The sequence below is a fragment of the Typha latifolia genome, chromosome 4 (genome assembly GCF_019914945.1).
Source record: "Typha latifolia isolate L0001 chromosome 4, TyphaL0001v2, whole genome shotgun sequence".
NCBI lineage: Eukaryota > Viridiplantae > Streptophyta > Magnoliopsida > Poales > Typhaceae > Typha > Typha latifolia.
In genome coordinates, this window is record NC_133089.1 from 2,783,966 (window position 1) to 2,798,684 (window position 14,719).

General features: G+C 40.6%; 5 protein-coding genes across 6 annotated transcripts; 4 read left to right on the top strand and 1 right to left on the bottom strand.

The window, feature by feature from the left end:
* The first annotated feature begins 212 nt into the window (after positions 1 to 212).
* LOC140787304 (succinate dehydrogenase [ubiquinone] iron-sulfur subunit 1, mitochondrial-like) lies at positions 213 to 3,966 on the top strand. Its single transcript, XM_073136167.1, has 2 exons — positions 213 to 1,007; positions 3,439 to 3,966. Exons 1-2 carry the CDS (start codon positions 337 to 339, stop codon positions 3,605 to 3,607), a joined length of 840 nt encoding a protein of 279 aa, XP_072992268.1. The 5' UTR covers positions 213 to 336; the 3' UTR covers positions 3,608 to 3,966.
* A 545-nt stretch (positions 3,967 to 4,511) lies between these two features.
* On the bottom strand, positions 4,512 to 5,373 carry LOC140787306 (photosystem II reaction center proteins PsbY, chloroplastic-like). The gene has a single exon (XM_073136168.1). The coding sequence runs from the start codon at positions 5,236 to 5,238 to the stop codon at positions 4,648 to 4,650; it is 591 nt and encodes a 196-aa protein (XP_072992269.1). The 5' UTR covers positions 5,239 to 5,373; the 3' UTR covers positions 4,512 to 4,647.
* Positions 5,374 to 5,954: 581 nt separating this feature from the next.
* Positions 5,955 to 8,257, top strand: LOC140785521 (uncharacterized). 2 transcript variants are annotated; one of them, XM_073133378.1, is made up of 3 exons: positions 5,955 to 6,595; positions 6,672 to 6,881; positions 7,703 to 8,257. In XM_073133378.1, exons 1-3 carry the CDS (start codon positions 6,008 to 6,010, stop codon positions 7,733 to 7,735), a joined length of 831 nt encoding a protein of 276 aa, XP_072989479.1. In that variant the 5' UTR covers positions 5,955 to 6,007; the 3' UTR covers positions 7,736 to 8,257. The 2 variants fall into 2 exon arrangements, with proteins under 2 accessions (XP_072989479.1, XP_072989480.1); XM_073133379.1 differs by having other exon boundaries at positions 5,955 to 6,574.
* A 125-nt stretch (positions 8,258 to 8,382) lies between these two features.
* Positions 8,383 to 10,404, top strand: LOC140785519 (pentatricopeptide repeat-containing protein At1g77360, mitochondrial). Its single transcript, XM_073133377.1, has 2 exons — positions 8,383 to 8,571; positions 8,834 to 10,404. The coding sequence occupies exon 2, from the start codon at positions 8,854 to 8,856 to the stop codon at positions 10,297 to 10,299; it is 1,446 nt and encodes a 481-aa protein (XP_072989478.1). The 5' UTR covers positions 8,383 to 8,571; positions 8,834 to 8,853; the 3' UTR covers positions 10,300 to 10,404.
* A 1,072-nt stretch (positions 10,405 to 11,476) lies between these two features.
* On the top strand, positions 11,477 to 12,842 carry LOC140785718 (uncharacterized). Its single transcript, XM_073133688.1, has 2 exons — positions 11,477 to 12,323; positions 12,582 to 12,842. Exon 1 carries the CDS (start codon positions 11,571 to 11,573, stop codon positions 12,318 to 12,320), a length of 750 nt encoding a protein of 249 aa, XP_072989789.1. The 5' UTR covers positions 11,477 to 11,570; the 3' UTR covers positions 12,321 to 12,323; positions 12,582 to 12,842.
* Positions 12,843 to 14,719: the final 1,877 nt, after the last annotated feature.

The window sequence follows — 14,719 nt, forward strand, 5'->3', positions numbered from 1 at the left end:
GATGCACTTGCAAATTCTTAGGAGTCAGGAGGACTCGAGGAAACATTAAATTTTATATATTTGAAGTTCATATTCTTTACTTTTATTTTATTTTTTTTAAAACTTTCAATACTCCGCTCCGCAAAACTTTTAGTTGCGTTGAGTCGGTCGATGCAAATGCTAAATTTGTGTTGCTAATAGTTTCCACATCTCGTACTAATCCCATTTCCACGTCGGCACATGTAGGTCCGCACACTCTCCGCCTTTTAATGCGACCCATATAGCTCCGCTTCCCCCCCGCGACAAACACCGTACTTCTTTCTCTCTCTATCTCTCCCTTATCTCTCTTCCACCGTGATGGCCGCCGCGAGGGTTCTCCTCCGCCGGGGCTCTGCAGTCGGATCGACCGGCGCCGCAGCGCGCGGCCTTCTCTCCCCTCGTCTACTCCAGTTCCAACCCCACTCCTCCCAAGCCGAGGCTTCGAAGCCTTCTCCTCGCATCAAGACCTTCTCGATCTACCGATGGAACCCGGATAATCCGTCGGAGAAGCCCCAGCTCCATAACTACGAGATCGATCTGTCCTCGTGCGGCCCCATGGTCCTCGACGCCCTCATCAAGATCAAGAACGAGCTCGACCCCTCGCTCACCTTCCGCCGCTCGTGCCGCGAGGGCATCTGTGGCTCCTGCGCCATGAACATCGATGGGGACAACGGCCTCGCCTGCCTCACCAAGATCGATGCGGCGAAGGAGACGACGATCGCGCCGTTGCCGCATATGTTTGTGGTCAAGGATCTGGTGGTGGATATGACCAATTTCTATAGCCAGTATAAGAGTGTGGAGCCGTGGTTGAAGAGGAAGGATCCACCGCCGGAGAAGGGGAAAGAGATCCCACAGAACAAGACGGATCGGGCGAAGCTGGATGGGATGTATGAGTGTATACTCTGTGCTTGCTGTAGCACTTCGTGCCCTAGCTACTGGTGGAATCCGGAGACGTACCTCGGGCCTGCTGCCTTGCTGCATGCCAACAGGTTGATTTCTTTGTCTTTTTAATTGTGGTCGGTTTCTGGTTATGCGTTTATCTTAGAACGGGGTCTTGGTTATTTTCTCATTTCATTAAATCTGTTAGGTGTTAAACTTTTATAAGAAATTATCATTAGAACATGCTTGGGTTTCTCGGAACTTTCCTTCTAAATAAATGATTGACAACCGGAATAGATTATAGGCTTATAGGGCATTTAAATAACACGGGATTTGGAGTGTTGAATAAGATAGTACTGTTGAAAGTATTATATTTGGATTTTGCCTTGCCCTTAAACTATATTATTGTCAATTTTGTTTTAGCATATCTAGAAGTTATTCCTTAAATAAGCGTCATTGGTGATTCATTGCTGTTATAGGGGAACCAATTTTCATTCTGTCACAAGATGTAGCCTTTGGCTTTTGATTTTGTGACTGATTTTCTTGCAGCTTGATGGATCAGGTGATGCCTTCTTTGTTAATTCTTATATCTGAGAGCCCTTTTAGAGTGAGAAGTACGACTAGACATGTGAGTTTTTGGGAATCAAGCTTATACAGGATAATCTGTTAATAGGGAAGCGTCAGGAATATAAGGACATTTGGAAAGGGAAAAATTAGATAAGTGTCGTTAATTGATGAAGGTCCAAGACATGAGATATGGTGGAGACGTGTGCTCTTCTGAGATATTGGGGAAGCTTACCGTGTCAGAATTCAAAACAGAATGATCTACAACTGATTAGGATGTGATTTGTGAGGGAGAGCTTAAACTGTCTGAAAGGATCTAGAAGAAGCAAATGATTGACCATTGAGCTTCCTATTTAGAGTGTGGATGAGGCAGTTAGTGAGACTAAATGCAAAGAAAAGTACTCCAAAGATTTAGATAATATCATTTTTTTTTCTGATTTCATGATCGTTATGTTAAGATGTTCCCTTTAAAACTTTCTTCTTGTTGTTTTGTCAGAGAATTTCTAATCGATCATTATTTTGACTGTGGTTTATGTAGGAAGGAATTCATACTCTTTATTTAGTAGTAATATTGGTCTATTGTCATAGTTATTTAACTTAAGGATTATCATTGATTGTATATACTGTTGATACATTATAGCCAAATTCATACTCTTTGGTTAGAAGTAATATTGGTTTATTATCATAGTTGTGTAACTTTGGGATGATCAATCATGGTATATACTGTTGATACATTACAGTCAAATGTCCACCGGTTTAAGGCTTCTTTTTCCTTTGCTTTACTTTCTTGATGAAATTCTCTCTCTCCTGGCATGAAAACTAACCACAATTATGTAGTTCTGTTCATAATATTTACTTCTTGTGGTGGTCTTCTGTTCTCTTTTCCTCATCAATAGTTGCATGTTCTGATTGTCAATTATAGTAGCTGGATGAGTTACTGTTCTTATTGTACATGGTATTGAATGTGTATTTCTTGCTAATTTTAATGGCATTGCAATTATATTGTGTATTATAGCATGTACAAAGTAGCTTTATGTTCTGTGCTTCCTACTTGTACTATATTTTACTCATATCCTGTTGTGTTCACTACAGAGCTATGTTAAACAATGAGAAGAAACTGGCTATGTTCACTGGGCTCATTTGGTTCCAAAGTTTCTTTCAGTGACAATTTCCTCCATGTATTTCATATTGGCAAATTGATTTTATTTCTTTGCATGATTGAATAAACTTATATTCTACCATAACAGCATCTTTTGATCATCCATGACATATCATAAGTTGGCTGAACCTTATTCAAAAGAAAATGGGAAATTGTAAATGAGAAGCAAGTGCAACACCAAGTGCTAAATGTCAATTCAAACAAGCCATTAGTCCAGCTTTTTTTATACACGTGATTTATTCTATATTTCTATGTATGCCTAGCCTTCATGGTTATGTAAATTTTTTAGTCTGATGACATATTGGCATAAGTTAATCCAACAGAGGCAACATAATTTTGGTTATCTCACTGTATTTATGCCATTAAGCATGAATTGCTGTACTTCTTTTCTCTCTGTAATCACATTCAGAAAGGACAGTCCTGTTGTGCTGATATCTGCAAATGCAGAAAAAGGAAAGAGGGTTGGTGAGGGCCCAACCTTGTTATCTGTTTTCCTTACTATTAATTAATCTTGACTGTTGATTAATGAATGTGAAAGGCATCAAATATTAGTCGTAAACAGTTGAATACAAGGAGATCACAATATGTACAGTGTATGCTATAAAAGAGAAGAAAAATGAAGGAAGAATTGGAGATCAGATTTTTTTTAACACTATCAAATTGTTTTCCTCTGCCTTGATTCTGTCTTCTTTTCTGCACATTCAAAAATTCCAGCAAGAGCTTATTGCCATATTTTTTTTCCTAACTGAATATGCATCCTGGTCTTTAATCTTCCTCTGTGTTGATCTGTTCAACTGTTTGTTATTTGTGGTTTTTAGGTGGATTCAGGATAGCCGCGACCAGTATACGAAGGAGCGTCTTGAGGCCATAAATGATGAGTTCAAGCTCTATCGTTGCCACACTATAAAGAACTGCGTCCATGCCTGCCCCAAGGGATTGAACCCAGCGAAGCAGATTGAATCAATCAAAAAGCTCCAGCTTCAGTAATTGCACTGAACTTAATGACCAAGTTACTGATATATGAGTTCCTATTCGGAGGGGGCAGGGAGTTAATAATTGTGAACATATATATATATGCCTTTTGATTCCCTACTACTGTACCTGAGAAATAAAACTGAGAACTTTTCATTGTATGATGAAGGATATGGCTGATGTTTTGCAGCCTAGATTGATCTATTGTTAGATTAATCGTGCCTCCTTGCAGGCCCTTCATTTCTCATTTCATTTGAAGCAGTTTAGTGTGTCCAGTTGTTTCTATTAATGAGCGGAAAGCTTCAATGGAAGCAAGTAATAATAATTAATGCACATTACCCTTGACATATTCTATATGATTTTTTTTCTTTTCACTTGTTTCTGCTGATCTGCCAATAAAGAACTGATGCTTACAATTCTTGAAGATCCTTTGTTCTGTATTCTTCCTTGATAATTTTGTCAGTTCTGTCATGTTCTTTCTCTTATTGGTAAGCAATCTCCATATGCCACTCTGTTGCACCTATTTACCACCAGTTTTCTGGTGTAATCAGTGTGGTGCAATATTCAGATAATAATATTTTGTAACACTGTTTGAGCATGCCAGCTGAATTCTGTTATTGCTTCCGCAATGATAGTCTGGAGTACTTCCTGATTGTTCTTCGAGTATACTTGAGCTTTTATGTTTTAGATAGCAACTGAATCCTGTTAGTATTCTTGATATGTCAATGATCACAGCTAATATTTATTATGATTATTAGGGACTCATTTTGAGGGAAATGATAACATCCTTAGTTTATTCTTACAAAAGACTCTGTTTAGAAACCTTTTTATTGGGAAAATTTGCTTCATGAATAATGCTTTTCGTTCTGTAGGTATTAGTTATCTTTGAATATATCTATGTATACTGTGTCCGAGTATATGAGGAAGCTTTGCTTTGTATAAATTTATAATTGATGCATTATCATTATACACAAAGATCCAATTGCAAGCAATGACGCAAAACGCAAACACGTACATCGCCAGGAGACCAACTCACAGCGTTCCACTTCCATTAATTACCCGGACCTCATCCTGTTAATCTGATTAAGCGCCGGCTGCAGTATGTTGTACAAAACCCATCCAATGGCAGGCGCCACCACAAACAGCAGCAGCAGCCCCCTGCTATCCCCTGACCCGTCGCCGGCGGCGGCGGTGATGGCTGTAATCTCCTCAGCCGAAGCGCTCGGCGTCGACAAGAAGCCGGCCCCCGCGAGCCCCCCGCCGAGCCCGAGCCCGAGCCCAACTATGATACCCTTATCACTCCTCATCCTATTCAGCTGGTTGAGAGCCGGCTGGAGGATGTTGTATAACACCCACAGTATGGCCGGAATGATGGGGATCAGAAGGGCGATGCCGCGGTTGTCGCCTTCGGCGATGTCCGCGATCTGCTGCGCCGCGAAGGCCGCGTCGGCGTGGGTTAAGGTGGAGAAGACCGCGCCGGCGATGGCGGTGGCGGTGAGCGATTGTCCGGCAGAGACATTGGTGGTGAGGTTTTTGAGGGAGAGGAGCGAGATGGGTCTTATGGCGGCCTTTGGAGAAGGGGTGTGTGAGGAGTTAAGGGTGAAGGTCTTGGGTTTGAGCATGGCCATTGTAGCTATGGTTGCCATGGAGAACTAGCAGAGGAGTAGGACGTGGTGATCTTAGGTTGGGCTCTGGGTGAGTTTTGGAGAGATGTGTATAAAAGATCGTAAGGAAGGATGTGGCTTAACTCTCTGAGACCTTATCTTATGATCAATAGGAATTCCAATAGGAACATGTGATTGAGATTGCAACCTTATCTGGTTGGTGGTACTGGTGCCTTCTCAAATCTCAACCCATTTGATACTTCTCTAGAATATTCTAAACTATTTTGCAAAATTAAAAAAAAATTAAAAAATTAAAAAAATAAATTCCTGTGTCGATTCTGGGACTGCGTCCGAGCTTAAGAGTAGAGATAGAGAGAATTGACGACTCTTATTAGACAGTTGGACTTCTCATCAGTGAGGTTAGTTGGATGATAATTGAAGAGGCGGGCCCATTAATGTTTAGTTGCTTGTGTTGTGCCCTTCTCTCCTCCATCATCTGATGTTATTCCAACGGCTAAGATCTCGTCATCATGTAATACCCGTGAAATTCCCCCGTGCCCGCATTTATGCACCAAATCCCACCCCAATCCCGCTCTCGCATCTGCCACCGTGGCGGCGAAATCAGGATAAACCATCGATCACAATCCCTGACCCAATGAGTTCCATCCACGTGTAGACGCTTTCCACGTCATCATATCATCCCCGGAAAAGGGTGGGCGCTTTTCCCATTCCCCATAAGATCTCTCGCTTTCCATGGACTTTTATATTGAATTTTATTCCCATATTTTATTTCCATTTGCCTTCTCTTCGCATGGGGAGTAGCGCTAAAAACCCTCGCCGGAGGTCGCGATCCAAGATCCGAAAACCGAAGTACGTCAGCCTCCTCCGCCTCCACCTCGACTCATCATATCCGCCACAGCCGCCGGAGATGCCCTCCGCCTCCAAGAGCCACTGCCCCTACCAGCTTGACCTCTTCCCGCTCCACCCCGAGCACGAACGCGACCCCCACGTCGCACTCCTCCTCGGCTCCGGCGACTGCGCCGCCGTGTCGGCCCCGTCCCTCACCGATCTGATCGGCGTGGGGTCGCCGGATTCCTCCTCGCCGGTGGAGTACGACGTCGGTTATGGAGGAGGGGATGGGGATGGATTGGCGAGCCGGGTGCTCCGCGGCCGGGAGCGGTGGGTTTACTACTGCTCCTCCGCGGCCTCTTCCTCGGAGGAGGAGGCGTTGAGCGTAACCAGCGGCGGAGGAGTGGATCTGTGGCGCGGTGCCTTGCGGTCGCTCGATCTGAAGCTGGACTACGAGGAGATCCTCTCCGCGTGGTCGGATCGGGGATCGCTCTACATCGACGGCGACGCGCCCCAAGTAGTTCCTGAGGTCTACCCCACCGCCTCCCCCGTGAGTTTGCTACTCCTTTCTCCGAAACTTATACGGGCCGCCTGATCTTAAAGACGGACGGTGATCGGTGTTGTAGGTGCTGGTTGACGTGGGGTCCACGGCAGCGGTCACGTGGCAGGTGCCGGATCAGAAGGGAATCGAGTTGGGAAACGGGAAGGAGGGCGAGGTGCGTAATCGGGAAGCGAGGGTGATGCGGTACAAGGAGAAGCGGAGGAGCCGTCTCTTCGCGAAGCGGATCCGATACGAGGTGAGGAAGCTCAACGCCGAGAAGAGACCTCGATTAAAGGTACGTATTAATTTAAAAACAAATCTTGGTCCACTTTATTGGATTTCTTATTCGCGCTTCAAGGATTATAGATCTTGGACACTGTGCCTCTAATGTAGGTTGAGAAATGCGAAGTGATAGTTAAACTCACTATGGTGTTACGTACACTGATAGAACTTAGAAGACATCACTCTTTATTATAGTAAATTAGAGAAATAGGGTTTGCTTTTGAGTCGAGGAATCTCTACAGAATTAATTCAGGAATTCCTAAATTGATTCAGTAATTATATTTTTTTTAATCTTTTTTATATCTAATTAAATTTATTTTTTTAAATAAAATTAATTAATCAAGTTCTGATTTAGTCTCGAACTAAACAAAACCTAAAAGTTTAGGTAACACTAGTACGCTTCAAAGTCATTTCAGCAATTGTATTGTTGTACTCGGGCGAGCAACAACAGAATATTTCTTACTATACTAAGAAACCAAAATAATAATAATAATTTGTTAGTAACCAATAAAACTTTGTCGCAAACCATTAAACGAATACTTTCCTTTTTATCTGAAAACAGTCAGCGAAGAATTTGAAAGCATAGTTTTACATTCAAGAATTGGTTGACCATTTGAATGGCATAAGCAATAATTTTTGGCACGATGGAGAGGAAGGTGAGGCTGTCAATTAGATATGGATCCTCATAATATGCTGAACTAATTTGCCATTAGTAGCTCAAAACTTGATGTTTCAACAAATTAGGCACGATTTTGTTCATGTCAATGCCATGTTAAATTACCAACTCTATATAGCTCTGTTGGAAGAAACTAATTCTTGCTTCCACTATTGCAGGGTCGATTTGTAAAGTCCAAAGACGATATCTAAAGATCTTATTGATCAAGAAGGGTGGAAGAAAATAAAATGCAGTCAGTTTGGCACTCCATCCCTTGTCTACAATACAATTGTGATATGTTTTTATTGTTTAGATTAGTAGGTTTTGGAAAGATGTAAAGTTGAGCATCTAGTAGTGGTTCAATTTTAGAACACCAGATCCTCTCTTATACGGGCTTATAGTATATAGGCTTAATTATATTTTGCTTCCCTGAATTTTAACTTAAAAATTATTTTGTTGCTTATAACTATAAAAACGTACAAATTATCTTTCATAAATATCTAAAGTATAATATTCAGAACCCTTCTGAAGAGTAAATATTATAATATTTTAAATAGTTTATGGGGGTAAATTGTATGCTTTAATAGTTGATTGGACAAAATAATATTAAGTTAAAGTTCAGGGGAGCAAATTATAATTAAGCCTAATATATATTTGTTCTGGACACTTATGGACTCTCTTGTATTTCTTGTACATTCTCCACGTCTATGGCATAATGTATGTACATTATCGGATATTAAGTGTTTATTCTACAACTATTTTACATAAAGATGTAAAATAATAATTTTGCAGCAGTGCTAATATGTGTTGAATTTAGATATGGAGTAATGGAGCAGCCGCGAGACATTTTAATTTTAATTTTTTTTTTCTGTTAGTGGAATTAGCCCAATATTTAAGTCCGATGGTGAATTATGTCCGTCAGGTTTTATCCTACATGGTTGACTATCTAAGTTATGCCAATAGTATAATGCCTCTCTACCTTTCCCTTTCTTTATACAAGTTGCGAAGGAGACTCCCCTATGCAGGTCAGCTAAGGAAACGCCTCACGGTGGGTTACCCTTCGATCCGCTTATGTTGTACCTAAATTTCGTTCCTGTTCGAGGTTAGAGATGGAGTTAGAGTTTCGAATTCTTGGAAGGGAAGTCGGATCCAATCAGATTTGGTGATTTAATTGTGTTTGATTTGGTCAAAGAATCGAATATTCTATAGACGATCCATTTCCAGCCTTTGATATAGTTTACCTACGAGTTAGTAGTCAACCAAACGTTCCAAATCACTGTTGGTCAAATTTCTCATTTCGAGGTTTTCAGCTTTTCAATCTGTCAGGAACATGCGCGGAGGTCAGTGCTATGGTCACAGAATCTGGACTGCACGGAAGATGTTTGTAAGAATGCTCAGCACAGACAGCAAAAATCTTCATGAAGTCTCAGACTCCAAAAAGAGATTGTGTAAGATAATGATGTCTTGTCCCAAGGTTGGACTTGAGCAATCTCTCGATGAGAGCGGTATTCGCGTGTCGCCGGAGTTGGCGGAGGAAGTTATCAGGAAGTTCGAGAACGCCGGAATGCTCGCCTACCGGTTCTTCGAGTGGGCAAGGAAGCAGCGCAACTACTCGCACACTGTCAAGGCGTACCACACCATGATCGGCTCCCTGGCCAAAATCAGGCAGTATCAGATCATGTGGGACCTCATCAGCGTCATGCGGCGGGAGGGAATTCTCAACATCGAGACCTTTTGCGTGGTCATGAGGAAGTACGCGAGGGCGAAGAAGGTGGAGGAAACAATTTACACATTCAACGTCATGGATAAGTTCGGGGTGACCCCAAACTTAGCTGCATTCAATAGCCTGCTTAGTGCATTCTGCAAGGCAAAGAATGTGAGGAAGGCCCAGGAGGTGTTCGACGAAATGATTGACCGTTTTGAGCCTGATGCCAAGACTTATAGTATCTTGCTTGACGGGTGGGGGAGGGCCCCAAATTTGCCCAAGATGCGCGAGGTGTATTCTGAAATGATTGAAAGAGGCTGCGAACCGGACATTGTCACATATGGTATCATGGTCGACGCACTCTGTAAGGCTGGCAGGGTAGAGGAAGCCGTTGATATCGTTCGAGACATGGAGTTCAGGGGTTGTCAGCCTACCTCTTTCATCTACAGTGTACTGATTCATACTTACGGTGTTGAGAAGAGGATAGAGGATGCAGTTGATACATTCATGTGTATGGAGAAAAATGCAATTAAGCCAGACGTTGTAGCATATAACGCGTTGATCACCGCCTTTTGCAAAGTAAATAGGTTTGAAAATGTGTCGCGCGTCATAGAAGATATGGAGGAGAAAGGAATTAGTCCCAACTCAAGGACTTGGAATATCTTTTTGAACAGCTTGATAAGCGTTGGAAAGAAACACGAGGCATATAGGATTTTTCGACGGATGATTAAGTGCTGTCAACCGGATTCCGATACATACACCATGATGATAAAGATGTTCTGTGAAAGTGATAATATGGAGTTGGCTTTGAAGGTGTGGAAGTACATGGGCTTGAAACAGTTCATTCCAAGCATGCACACCTTCTCTGTGCTGATCAATGGGTTGTGTGACAAAGGTGAAGTGAACCAAGCTTGTGTTCTGCTAGAAGATATGATTGTTAAGGGTATTAGGCCTTCTGGTTCAACATTTGGGAAGCTAAGGCAATTGCTCTTGAAGGAAGGAAGAAAAGATGTGCTTGAATTTCTTGTTGAGAAAATGAATGCCCTCATACAAGAACCTTTATGTGATTGATCACTTATAAAGTTAAGTAATTATACTGTTTAGTCTTTTTAGAACTCTTTCATGTCAACACATTTCAGAGTTTATCAAGCAAAATTCAAGTTGTACTTCCAGCTAGTACTTTCTAAATTGCAGATTTACATAATGTCCTTGTTAGCGATCCATCTAGCCTATGAAAGATCTTGTAAGTTTGAATTGCCTATAAATATTAGTATTAATATTTAATGAATTTTCCATCCAGAGTGCTATCTGATAGTGGAGTAAAAATTGTATATTTTTTTATGAAAAGCTATTTTCATGGTATATTTATTTTGTCAAACTTAATCAATTAATATTATCTTATGTACTGGCATTATTATGCTGGATGACTCATATAGTCATATGTCAGCTAAATCTTATAAACTTATCTAATTCATCTCCTATAAGCCAGTAAGTGAAGAATAAAAAATCTAAAACATCTCATGATTGAAGGTGAAATTGGAGATTCTTTCTGTCTTGTAGGATCAAATCCAAAGAGACAAATCTCCAACTTCCATTCTCAACTACCCATAAAGATCAAATTTAAAGGAAATTATATTTTACCCTGTGGTTTGACTAAAATTCGTTCAATCTCCCTATATATTTTTATTTGTATTATTTTACTCTCTCTTGGTTATATTTAAATTAAAATTATTAATTTTTCATCATATTTAATCAAATCCTAGCATTGAAAATAAGATTAATTAAATTTTAAATGATAAAGATATGACAAATTTAATTTCTAAATTAGTAAAAACTATGGCAAAAAAACTAACAGTTACATTAGTTGCATTATAATCTAGACAACGAGTGGGTGAATTTACATAATTAAATATAGGAGGTGAAATTATTTATTTCTCTAAATTTTAATATACTATGATTGTTTGATGTTAATTAAAACTAGTCTAGATTATTTAAATTATTGTGGTTAGTTATCCTACCGAACTATTCCTTAGCAAACAAGCCGGCAGCTCACATGCCCATGCTTGCTCGCAATAGTTCGATTCTGTCCCAACATATTCGTCTATCTCATGCATTCCGAATAGTTTATCCGCCATAGTTATCCGTCCCGAATCTCGAGGCACTAAATTTCTCATGCAAAATGGACGGCGTAGATCGGCACTCATCCGCCTCTATCAGGGATATGAGTAGCACACTGCGAAAGTGGGAAACGACGTCCCTTTTTTTTCGCTTTCCATCAATATTCTCGCCGCCTCCACCGTCGTCTTCTCCAAAAGAAACTAACCTCCTCTTTCCTTCCTAAAATGCCTCTCGAGAAGCCCCCTCTCCTCCTCAAGTCCTTCCTCCTCCTCCTCCCCGTCTCCTTCTTCCTCCTCTTCCTCCTCCTCCACTCGAATCCGACCAAATCCCAGCTCCCCAATCCCTCCTCCGGATTCGCATCCGGATCCACCTCGCTGATCCGAATGCGCCGCTCCTTCGCCTCCTACGACGACTACCTCAAGCTCCAGCTCAACAAGACCCTCGACCCCCGCCTCCGCCGCCTCTGGGCCACCCGTGACTGGGACCGCAAGGTCGCCGTCTTCTCCGCCTTCTTCTTACGCCTCAAAACCCTAGACCTCCTCTCCAACTCCTCCCGCGCGCTCTGCGTCGGCGCCCGCCTCGGCCAGGAGGTGGCGGCGCTCCGCCGCGTCGGGGTTGCGGACTCCGTAGGGATCGATCTCGCGGCCTCACCCCCGCTGGTCGTCGAGGGCGACTTCCACTCCCAGCCGTTCGCCGACGGGTCCTTCGACTTCGAGTTCTCCAACGTGTTCGACCACGCGCTGTTCCCCGATCGGTTCGTGCAGGAGATCGAGCGGACTCTGAGGCCCGGAGGGGTGGCGGTGCTCCACGTGGCGGTGCACCGGAGGGGGGACAAGTACTCGGCGAACGATTTGTTCGGGATCGACGGCGTTATCGGGTTGTTCAAGGAGTCGGCGGTCGTGAGCGTGGAGAAGGTGGACGGGTTCGGACTCGACACGGAGATTGTTATGAGGAAGAGGAAACCGGCGACGTGAAAGGTCGGTTAATTTTTTTTTAATTCTTTACCATTTATTAATTTTCCTTTAGAGATTAATTTGGATGGAGGAACGATTCTTTTGGGATTGTATAACAGGAGAAAGTTATCGATGTTATCGAGGCTCTTCTTTCATGCATAGTAATGGGTGCAAAAGTTTCCTTTGGTTTACTTTATTCTGGAATTCTAAAGATAAACGCGATTTATTCAGCTTTTGTGTGATAAGCTTTAATTATGATTCCTAATTTTTTTAATAAAGTAGGTTGAGATTGTGCTGGCATTGGGAAGAGGGAGTGCTCCAAGTTGCAGGCGTCAGGCGTGTTATTCTCTGACGTTGATATGTGTCGTTTGGATATATAACAGGGAAAGAATAGCTTAGTACTGTTCGGATAAGTGTTGGAAGTGAGAATAAAAAAACACTATCTAACATTTTTTTTATTTTTTATTTATTTTTAATGCTTCAAAAACATCCTAATTTTTTTAAAAAAAATTGAAATAAAACGATGTTGTTTTAGATTTTACGGTTTTTATTTTTTTATTTTTAAAGTAACAAAACAATCTCTGTTAATAAATTTCCTTAAGATTTATGCAAAGTAGATAAGATGGTGGATAATTACCTACTAAGGATTCCTTTATTAATTGCGATAGTGGACTCCGGCGTCGCTCTCCGACAGCTAATCTGACCGCAAGATTGGCATTTGGCATGTATTGGTGGGACCTGCATGCCTGCTTTTGGATACATTATTAACCTTGGCATTGTTTATTTGGTGGTTATCATGTCTCTTTCCTTTGTGCTGCATCTCTTTCGTATGAGCAATGAGAGCCTTATCCTTCTTATACTGAGGCTATGACAAGCGTCAATCTCATGCTCTCTCTCTCTCTCTCTCTCAGCCCAGTAAGTAAGTCTTAGATTTAGGATTAGATTAATCCATCTAATCCGAGTCTTTTACTTTTCCTACTCCAAAGAACAGCTTGGATTCTCTGGCATGGAGAATATTACCTGGAGATCAATGGGGTGGGATGGGTGGGGTGTCCTTGCCTTGCCCCTTGGCCAATGGCCATGCTGTTATGATTATAGCATCATGACTACTCTTTAAAAGGTAGTTGGACGAGTACGGTGGAGAGGTTGAGAGAGAGAGAGAAATTTGCAACAATACTAAACTGGGTTATTGCTAGCTAATCTTGTGATGTTTAGATTAGTGATGGAGTACTCGTTTATCATTAATTTGCATAGGGTTAGGGGAGGGGTACCCAAATTGGGCCTTTGCTCCGGCCCCACTCTGCACCACGGCAAGTTTGGGCTTCTTTATTATTTGGGCCTGGCCATTTAATTATTATTTTTATTTTTATTTTTATTTTCTTGTATCCTTTCTAAATTTTGTGTTTGTTTACACACACACCCTCCTAATCAATTTTTTTAGAGATGTTTACATAGTTGTCTCTGACTGCTATTTTCCATATATTATAACTGCCATCGAAATTATTGTGCTCTTTTAAAAATATTATTTCGTTAGTTAAATCTAACTAATCATAATTAAAATGTAATTTAGATTCCAAACATACTATTTTGTCTTTGCGTAAATATTATAACTAATATTATAGTACAACAAAATATAATTTATTTTATTTGAGATAAAAATTGTTGATATAAAATTTACATTCGAAACTTCAAAACTAAATATTTAATCATTTAGATATGTTTATTAACTTTAATAATAATTATGAATAATTTGTTAACAATTAACCTTAATGATAATTTAAAAGAATCAATAGATTTTAGTGGCATTTTGATATTTTAAAAGTTTTCAGTCACAATTATCTAAAAATCCTACTTTTTATAACTACATAGATGAAAGAAAAAAAATGTTTTTAATTAAGAGTAATGTAAGCAAAACATAGTAAGGGTGTTTTTATTATTCTATTATTAAGTGGATCAATACTAACTTTTATGAGTATCTATGCAATCCACACACAAAAAAAAACGAAGGTATCCATGCAAAAATTAAGAATTTTTAGAAGCATTCATATAAAAATTAAATGTTTTGAGGTGTATACACATATATAAAAAGAGCTTTTAGAAAGATAGATGTGAAAAAAAGAAGTAGATGAGGATTTGCTATTGCCACTGTGAATACTGTGAAACTCAGTCCACACTACATGAATGCAATCACACCAATAAAACCTCCACTACTGGGAGATCTTTTTCCCAAGGGGCTTCTTAAGATCAAGCTATAATCAGACCATCACGCTAAGATGCCAGAAGATTTTGTAATAGTGGTTAATTCATACAATTTTTTCTAATTAAAAGAACAAACTCAGTTTTATTAGGAATAAACCATGTAATAAATGTGTTTTCTCTCTATTTTATAATGAGATAATTCTACTTAAATTCTTGAACTA